The sequence below is a fragment of the Volvox carteri genome, assembly GCF_000143455.1.
Source record: "Volvox carteri f. nagariensis unplaced genomic scaffold VOLCAscaffold_19, whole genome shotgun sequence".
Classification (NCBI taxonomy): domain Eukaryota; kingdom Viridiplantae; phylum Chlorophyta; class Chlorophyceae; order Chlamydomonadales; family Volvocaceae; genus Volvox; species Volvox carteri.
In genome coordinates, this window is record NW_003307562.1 from 35,614 (window position 1) to 45,057 (window position 9,444).

At 52.8% G+C, this 9,444-nt stretch overlaps 2 protein-coding genes across 2 annotated transcripts; one reads left to right on the forward strand and one right to left on the reverse strand.

Annotated features, from left to right (window-relative positions):
* Window positions 1-230: 230 nt before the first annotated feature.
* Window positions 231-6,593, reverse strand: VOLCADRAFT_90919 (uncharacterized protein; the record flags this gene model as incomplete). Its single annotated transcript, XM_002950551.1, has 5 exons — window positions 231-538; window positions 2,149-2,393; window positions 2,686-3,149; window positions 4,431-4,547; window positions 6,525-6,593. The coding sequence occupies 5 exons, from the start codon at window positions 6,591-6,593 to the stop codon at window positions 231-233; spliced, it is 1,203 nt and encodes a 400-aa protein (XP_002950597.1).
* A 913-nt stretch (window positions 6,594-7,506) lies between these two features.
* VOLCADRAFT_104732 (uncharacterized protein) lies at window positions 7,507-9,110 on the forward strand (the record flags this gene model as incomplete). Its single annotated transcript, XM_002950445.1, has 4 exons — window positions 7,507-7,621; window positions 7,764-8,314; window positions 8,500-8,671; window positions 8,803-9,110. Coding segments are annotated over 4 exons (1,146 nt in total), but the record flags the coding sequence as incomplete, so codon positions are not given.
* Between the last annotated feature and the right edge of the window lie 334 nt (window positions 9,111-9,444).

The following is a 9,444-nucleotide window of genomic DNA, read 5'->3' on the forward strand; positions in this document are numbered from 1 at the left end:
GAGCCTGACGTTTGTAGTTCTCTTCGCCCTCCCCGCCCTCCCTGCCCTCCCCCCAGTCAGTCAGTCTCCAGGCTTCAGCTGTTGCAAACAATTTCCTTCATTTGCTTGCAGCGGAAACGAAATGATTCTTGTCGAGTGGGACAGAAATTATAAGTTATATTTAATTACATGTATGGTTCTTAAACACACGGGTCTCAAGTGAATAGCCGACGCTGCACAATGATACACCATCAGGACTCCGGCGCCTCCGACGTGGGGCAGCACATGAAGTCAATGCTGGTGATCTGGTACACGATGGTGGGACCAGAGAACAGAGCCTGGGGGCTATTGCACCTGCTACCAGCCGCCTTGTTGAAAGTCAGGCACACGGACAGCCCATCGTCCGGTAAGCTCTGGAACAACGATTCAATGCGTTTGATCGTTAGTACACCGTACTCCGCACCATTAAAATCGATTGTCTGGAGGATATGCTGTGGCACACGGCCGTTGACGGTTACTGCCGTGATGGGCTTGGGCTTCTGTTGCGCGCACGTTGGATCTGCAATAAGGCAATATTTGTGCATCAAGGGGACAAGGCCGTACAAACTCTTAAGCATGGTCTGTGTGTGGACATGTGCTTTTCCAAAGCAAATGAAAAGCATGAGCTCCTAGAGGTAACGATGGGAGCAACGATAATTAAGAATTCCCTTATGATGTCCCATATTAAAAAACATCCTTGCTTGGTATTGTAGCAAGCTAAACTTACCTTAGAATATTTTTAAGCTATTAAAGCTTAATCACCGTAACGGTATGGTCCCGTAGTTACGAACCATACTCGTTAACTGTACGAACTCACTTCCTGTTGCGCTATCACAACCGCTACGACAACAAGACTCCAGCAATGGAGATGGCGGCAGATGGGCCGCATTTAAGCCACCCTGGTGAACAGGGTTCTTCAGCCCGATTCGGGCCCGAACTTTTTTGAGATATTTCCGTTTTGCCCGAAAGGAAAATTAGTGCGCCCCGGAGCATTCCGAACGGATTTGGGGCCTTTTAGAGCATTTTTTCGGGGACCCCACCGAAGCCTTTTGAAGGCATTTTCGGAGAAAACCGAACGATATGTCAGCGTAAATTTGCATGTTTTCGGGCGCAGACGGGGCCTGGAAACCGGGCTTGCCGTATAAGGCCCGCTTGGTCACCAGTCAAACAACAAGTACAAATGTGCATTGCGGCTGTTTCGCAGCTGTATCGCAGACATTTTCATACATCTAAGCATATCCATATCCCACATTTTCATACATCTAAGCATATGCATAGTTAAACATGCCCGAGTCAACTGATGATGAGCGCCCAACTCAGGTGCCCCGCTTCTCCCAAGGGATTCGCGGCTTCGGCAAGCTCGAACCGCCTGTTTAACTTCGATGTCAGCGAACTTGACGTTTTGCAGAAAGAGTTTTCAGTTATGAAGTCTAAGATAGCCTTGCTTTGGGTAAAATCCTAGCTGAAATATTTCTCCCAGGAGCTATGTTCCAAAATAAAGTCAAACACCTGTTAATTCAGCCGTCCTAGCATATAACGAAGAATCCAGCTAAATTGTACCCCGAAAACCGCTTCAGACAGTTTCGGGGTACCCGAAAACACTATCCGGCTGACAGGAAAATTTTCGGGGAGGGCCCCGAAAGGTTACTCAGAGGGTTTCGGACACGGCCGAAATTTTTGGGAACCCTGGTAAAGAACCCTGGCCGCTGGTGAAGTGCTTCGGCCAGACACTTTCGTATCACTGTACCAGTGTTCGGAGTTCAAGACTCTGCTGTCACCGTTCTCGACGTATGTCTTTGAACTCCGATTTCCCATATTGCTTCTCGCTCCTAACGCTTAGTCGTCCTTCGTGGTCGAGGCCCTCTCCTCCCACGGCTTTGCAACCCAACACTTCCGCAGAAAAGCCTAAGGTAAGGGACGCCTGTTACAGGTATATACATGTACATATATACGTGTATGCACCTGCAAACGCATGACTCGCCTTCGGCAAAGCCCTTCTTAGTTATATATGGGCACTGAAAGTGAGCCTCATAAATACGTACACTGGTGACTAAGGGATACTGACGACTTTGCGACACACAGACATCACATATGGAAATCCGGCTAACTAATTAGTTCGTTATCACTTACCCACAACCATGTCGACTCTGCGTACGGTATCCATGCCCGCGCACTCAGCAGTAGGGCTAACTAGTGAGGCGTTGCTGCTGATGAGGAGGCAGTAGGTGGTGGTGCTGGAGGTGACATTCATAGGCCCCAGGGGTGCAGACAAGCGCACCGGGGACTGTGTGGCGTTGCGTCCCAGAATGCAGCCGCTGCCGAAGGGGAAGGAGCTCACAAGCATCGTGTTGCTTGGTGCCGGACTTGGTGCGGGACTAGGAGGCGAACGCAAACGTTTGGGGGCGGCAGGTGATGGTGTGGGGGATGGAGGAGGAAGAGGAGGAGGAGAAGGAGGAGGAGGGGGAAGAGGAAAAGGAGGAGGACGAGGAGGGGGAGGAGGAGGAAGAGGAGGAGGAAGAGGAGGAGGGGTGCTGGGAAATGGGGTTGGGGGCGGTGGAGGAGGTGCATGTGGCGGCGGGGAAGTGGAGATTGCCTGTGGAGCAGGGGACGGTACTGGTGGGGGTGGAGGTGGAAGGCCCGACGAAAGATTTGAGGGGGGCTGCTGACTGATAGGAGAGGGTGGTGGTAGCGTCGACGGTGGTATGCGAAGTGGAGGCGGTGGTGGTGGTGGTGGTAATGGGAGAGGAGGACGTGGGCTCGGTGGTGAAGGAGACGGGGGACTGGGGGGTGCAGGGCTCGGTGGTGAAGGAGACGGGGGACTGGGGGAGGGAGGGCTTGGTGGTGAAGGAGACGGGGGACTGGGGGGTGCAGGGCTCGGTGGTGAAGGAGACGGGGGACTGGGGGAGGGAGGGCTTGGTGGTGAAGGAGACGGGGGACTGGGGGGTGCAGGGCTCGGTGGTGAAGGAGACGGGGGACTGGGGGGTGCAGGGCTCGGTGGTGAAGGAGACGGGGGACTGGGGGGTGCAGGGCTCGGTGGTGAAGGAGACGGGGGACTGGGGGGTGCAGGGCTCGGTGGTGAAGGAGACGGGGGACTGGGGGAGGGAGGGCTCGGTGGTGAAGGAGGCGGGGGACTGGGGGAGGGAGGTGGTGAAGGGGGAGAAGGTGGCGAGGGCGGCTGGGGTTGAATGAAGCTGAAGGTGGAGATTGTAGTCAAGTAGGTCGTATCCATGAAAAGAAGAACTACGACACCCGAGGCAGGGGAAAGGGCACTAGGAGTCCAGCTGAAGGTCACTGTGATGGGTGCGACACCGCTGCTGGGTGTGGTTGTGAGGGTGGATCCAGACGGCAAGGTGCTGCTGGAGGCTGTGACTACATCACCAGCATTGGGGTCCTCCACAGTAAACACCACCTGCATATACACAGGTGTTAAGCAATGCACCTAAGGCCCTGACAGCACCGAGTTAAGCTGGTGCAAATGGAACATCTAATGGAGTGCTCATCAGAACTGATGTCAAACTAGAATATGAGCTGGGAGAGATAAGCTTATCTCTCCCAGCTCCCCTTAAGGGGACGGGTTACATACAGGTGGGGTTGGATAAGCTGTAGGTAATCCATGGAAGGGGCCGGGTTGGATAAACCAGGGGTTAGTAAGGTTAGACAGTGTGGGCAGGATAAGGGCACCCTACCCCTACCCCTACCCCTACCAAGGGGCTGAGTTATGGAGGGAGTAAGGTCGGGTTGAGTAGGGTAGCGGGTGGGTAATGGCTGCACAGGGGGTTACTGACCATTTTATGCCATAGGGATGAACACCAAGATGTGAGGTACCATAAGGAGCAAGGAACAAGTAAAAAAAGAAAGAAAAAAGAAAATTTACTCGGGAGTCCAGATGCAGGTATCTGCCTGAGACTCTTATCTGTGTTGCCGCTTTCTGATCAGATATGGATCATGATATTGATGGACCTGGAATGTAACTGAGTCCCATACCGTGGTAGCTGGTACACAGTATGGCACACATAACGTCTACAAATACATGCTAAAAGTGCTCCACCAGCATCTCGAGAGGCCTTTTCAGCGGCCAGCTACTACACATACGCAGCTTGGCAGGCGGTAATATGCATGATGGCCATATGGCCACTGTCAGGCCTGCTCAGATACTTGTGACCTTAATACATACACATACACACACAAACTCATTCTTAACCGTTGGCGTATGCTAATTCATGCAACACAGCCACGCGCATACACCAGCGACACATAATGTAACAGCAGTGTTTTGTGCCATACATGTCATGAGTGATCACTGCATGCCATGTTTATGTTTAATCAAGTACATCCATCCGCATATGCTGGAAACAAATAATCATACGGGCAACTTGCCTAAACATGTCTAAATAAGCACGCATGCAACGCACCGTGACCGGTACCCCCACGAAGACGAAGATGTTTCCACCGTTTTGCGGCAGCACCTGACCAGTCTCCGAAACAGTGATTGAGGAGACCACAGGTTGGTTGGTCAAGTCCCCCAGCATCTGCACATACACAAGCGTGTAACAATCACGAATACAGGCAGGGAGGAGTGGAAATCAAAAGGCAGTGCTAGCTTAATTAAATGTGCATTAGGGTTTTTACTCATACTAAGTAGGGTAGGCTGCCTGTGGCTGCGTTTCGGATCCATGAAACAGTAATAGGGTGACACGGGTTTTCGACCCACTGCCCAGGGGTAGGAGGAGGTGGGCACAGGCTGCTGCTGATGTGTGGCCGGGACCCGGAAGGGCCCCAGACGATCCAGCCCCTTGAGAAGGGGGACTATCGTAGCTGTCGTACAGTATCCACACACCATCAGTACATATATGCACTAGAGCGCGCTGCCAACATCTAGAGAGGCTTTTGGGGCGGGGCCCCAGCGCGAAGCGCCCAGGGGGGCCCCGACCTGTAGGATTGCCCATGTCCGTGTGTGTGTGTATATGTGTGTATATGTGTGTGTATATGTGTATATGTGTGTATATGTGTGTATATGTGTGTATATGTGTGTATATGTGTGTGTATGTGTGTGTATGTGTGTGTATGTGTGTGTATGTGTGTGTATGTGTGTGTATGTGTGTGTATGTGTGTGTATGTGTGTGTATGTGTGTGTATGTGTGTATGTGTGTGTATGTGTGTGTATGTGTGTGTATGTGTGTGTATGTGTGTGTATGTGTATGCGTGTGTGTGTTCGTGTGTGTGTAACGGACCAAACATAATATCTCGCCCGGCTGAAACGCGTTATCGGTACTATACAGCATTCTCTATTGCAAGGTATCTCGCATGTAGCCAACAAAAATCATATGAGCACAAACAAGTTTGGCTGCCTCAATTGACCGAGGCCAAAGTCACATCAACGCCTCTCGCGCTAAATTTCATCCCGAAAGGTACCGCGTATGTCATAATGGAATTCTGAGATGACGGTGTATGATAACTCGAACACCCAGCTTGTGTTACCATTTGCCGGCATGGGCAATCCGACTTGCCACCAGCAGGCCAACATAATTTGCTTTCATTTCTGTATGAAATACACAAGCTGCTTGTCTGTACATTTACTTTGGCCAATGCACGGGGCCTCCGGAGACTTGCGGTGTGCCCCGATGAAGCCCGTGGCTGTGAGGCGGATTGCTGAGGCCGCTGGCGCTTCGGGGATAGACATCACAGACAGCACCGAAATTCACCCAGCTTTCGTTACCATTTGCCCGCACGGGCATTCCGACTTGCGGTCTGCCGCACTGTCCATGCGGCATGAACCCGGGATGGATGTGATTCGCGTGGAGCCCGCAGGTGGTGCTGACGATTCTGCCGGTGCAAGCTTAGCTCTCACACCATCAGCACTGCTGCTACAAAGCACATCTCCCACCGCGTTCACACTACCCATCAATTGTCACACGTGCCGCGCTAGCTACCGGCCTGTACGGATGCAGGGGGGCCCCGCCCTTTTTCCGGCTTTGAGGAAGCCGACACCCGACTTGTTTCGCCCCTTGCTACTATACCGCCGGCATAGCGCTAGCACATGCACGGACACACAAGGAGCACATACATACAGACGCACATGCACACACAAAGCTGTACATATGTACATGTGTACATGTATGCATACATATATAGGGTTTGACACTACTGCTAAGGCGCGACCATTGCCCCCGGGAGATCCCGGGATTGATACCCATTAGGGTCAAAGTCCTTCCGATGGTGGAAGGCATAGCGCCCCTAGATGATGGACGGTGGTGACCTGGGATAAAGTTAACCTGCGAGCCGACCAGGAACGGAGTTGGGCCGCTATCGACCCGGCAGATTCCGTTGGATGCTGGTGGTGGGTGCGGAACCTGAGCGATCCACTGAGAAGTTGACTAGGGTGACTGGATGAGGGTGCCCCGAAATACCGGGGAAGGCAAGGTTTCGCAGGGTAGCTGCCACGGGCGAAGATACACCCCCCTGTTTCACACATCATACATGTACACAGATATGCTTACACAACGCACCAGAAGGAAGGTGATGTCAGAGTAGTGTCCCGTGGACGGTTCAGATATCCGAAGTCCAACACCAGTCATGGCGCCGAGATTATATTCAAAGTTGCGCCATCCAAGACTGCCGTGTCCGCCATAAATGGAGCATGCAAACATCATCATAATGCAGGCGTGACCAAGAAGTAGGTAAGGAAGGGTGCAGGTGAGTGTTATGTGCTAAAGATGAAAGAGTAGTACAGGGATTGAATTCGAGTTTTGGGAGGAGATAGATGCAATCATGCAGTAATGCGAGCGAGTGGCTGGTCGCCCAATTAGCTACCTGCCTTGCTACCTGTGCTATTCTAACCCGCACAAACGATGCAGTAGCTCATGTGCGCGAAGGATTTTGGATATTCGTTCCTTGCACGGTACCGTCTTCTGTAAGTACAGGTCGCGTATCTGCATAAAGGTACCAGATGGTGCCATTTTCACAGCAATCACATAGTGCTAAACGCAGTGACGTTTCTTATTGGTGCTGCAAATTGTCCACGTTCACATGACTTCTGGGCAGCAAGAGGGGAAATGCCGTGCAATTCCGGACCCTGGTCCGGAAGTGTACAGCATCTTGAAAATTATGCTGAATCCTGGTCTTAACTTCGCAGAATTGGACAGTAGAAACGTATCGAAGCCTATGTGCTCATATTTTGTAGATGACATCCAGGCAGAATAGTCCGCATAGCGGGCAGGGGTCCTCGAGGTCTGTGTCCCCAGAACGGTCGTTGAGGAACACACTTGAAGAAGAGAGAGCTCTCATCATCCAGAGGAATTTAGAGAAGCTAGCAAGCCTTGGACTACAGGTCGCCAGGCCTTCAAGCAAGCCTCCATCTCGCCCGCCAAAACAGCGCTCGCGACGAGGAGCTGAAGAAGGACACCCTCGACAATTGGCGCGTATTGCTACTATGCGTGCTGCAACAAAGAGGAAACCCGCTGCCGCCGAGGGTGCGGTCCGCAATAAGGTATGACCGGGTCCGGATCGGGTCAAACCATTCATTTTCCCATCATACGGTTACCGCAGACCATTTCTCTCATTCCCATCTTCCAAATTATACTGTTTGACGCGATCTGGGTTACAAGTGTTTCTCTTATAATTAGGTTCGTGTTTGCCATCACGTGCATTTTGTGCATTTTCATGGGATGCCTTGCTCCATGTCAATGTCGGCAAATAAAATGAATGCATGCAAAGGCAACACATCCCAACCCATTTCCTCCTTGCAGCGCAGAAAAAACGGCCCAGGACCGACGATGATGCAGCCGTGGAAGCTGCTGTGGAGGTCGCACCTGACCCTGACGCCTACCTCAGCATCTTCACCAATGCGCAAAAGCAGCTCGCTGATTCACACGGCCTTACGCTCAACAATGAGGCCGGCCGTGTCCTGGCGGCCATCCTTAGCTGGCCATCCCAGTACACCCTGTCTGCAAGCAACGAGGGTACTTTCCTTCGCGCCTATGAGGTCTGTGAGAAGCTCTGCGACGCGGGCAGTCTATGTGGGGAGGACTTCACCGATCCAAGGCGGCAGGCTGCCACGGCGTTCACAGACCAACTTGTGACCGTCCTGAAGGAGGGGCCCAAGCCGCTCAAGCACGTGGAGCTTCAGCGCCTCTCTGCCGGCCTGGCAGCTATGTGTGAGGGTGGCGGGGGTCGTGCAAAGAAGCCCAAGCGGTCCAGCACACGCTGCTGCAGGACCAGCACCACTGTTACAGACCGCATTTTTGACGACTTCCGGGACGACTTCCTTGCTATGAGCATCTTCGAAAACATCGAGTGGGTGCGTGGGTGGGGTTTCATGGTTGGTGTACAATTTATTCCTATCCACTGGCTGATTGATGTTCTTCATCGAACAAGCACCATGTCCTAGAGGGAGAAACCAGAGATCTACACCACAGTGCATGACGCCAGATCCAGCACAGATCTACACCACAGTGCATGCTTTTGTTGTTTGTGCTTTTGCAGAACTTGAAGCCGCGCCTGGCAAAGATCGTTGCGGACTTTGGGGGGGTTGGCAAAGTTGCTTCCCTGGTGGGCATGAAGAGGCATGAAAAGGTCACGGAGGACCTCGTCTTTGAGAAGCTGCGCGGCGCCACTAAGACCAAGTGGAGGAACACACGGCACCTAAAGAAAGGAGGTGCGATGGGGTTTGAAACAGCTCTACCTGGCCAGCAACGTGCTCGGAATTTCTTGCTCTCCTAGGCCTTCCGGGTTTGGACACCTATTAGGCAACCTAGCAACTAACGTGTGCAGTGTCTATGTATGCAGGCCACGCATCTGAGGAGGAGGAGGAGGAGGAAGAGGAGGAGGAGGAGGAGAACACCAAGGCCAACGAGAAGGAGGTCAAGGCCAAAGCTGTCGAAGATGACGAGGAGGGCAGCCCACCCGTTGACAGCACCCAGCCGGAGGCGGCCCCTGACAATGGCACAGAGCCCGGACCCAGGGGGGGCAACAGTGACGCTGGGGCTGGGGCTGCTCTGCCAGCTGTTCACCAGGGCATGTGGCAGGCCCTGCTGGATGACAATGACAAAGAGCTGCAACGCTACACAGCTGCTGACTGTAACACCAGGCAAAGAGTACTCAGTTGGGAGATGCCAGGGGAGCTGATCCCTCTTACATTCCTCCCCCCCTCGAGCAAACGTCCTCGGGACCCCCCGGGCATATCCCGTAGGATTTATGTTGTTTGAGATCCCGTAGGATTGTGAATTTGAGTGTTATTGACATTTCGTCAGTCCCCGTCCGAGATGGAGGACTTTGTTTTTACTCAGCTGGTAGACTTCTCGCCCGCCCAGGCATCCACCTTTGGGGTAAGAGTATGCTGCATCATGCCTGGTGTGCGATATGTTCGTAACCGGATGCAATCCAGGGAGTTCCCACCTCCTAGCAATTCGCACCAATGTAACACCAGGC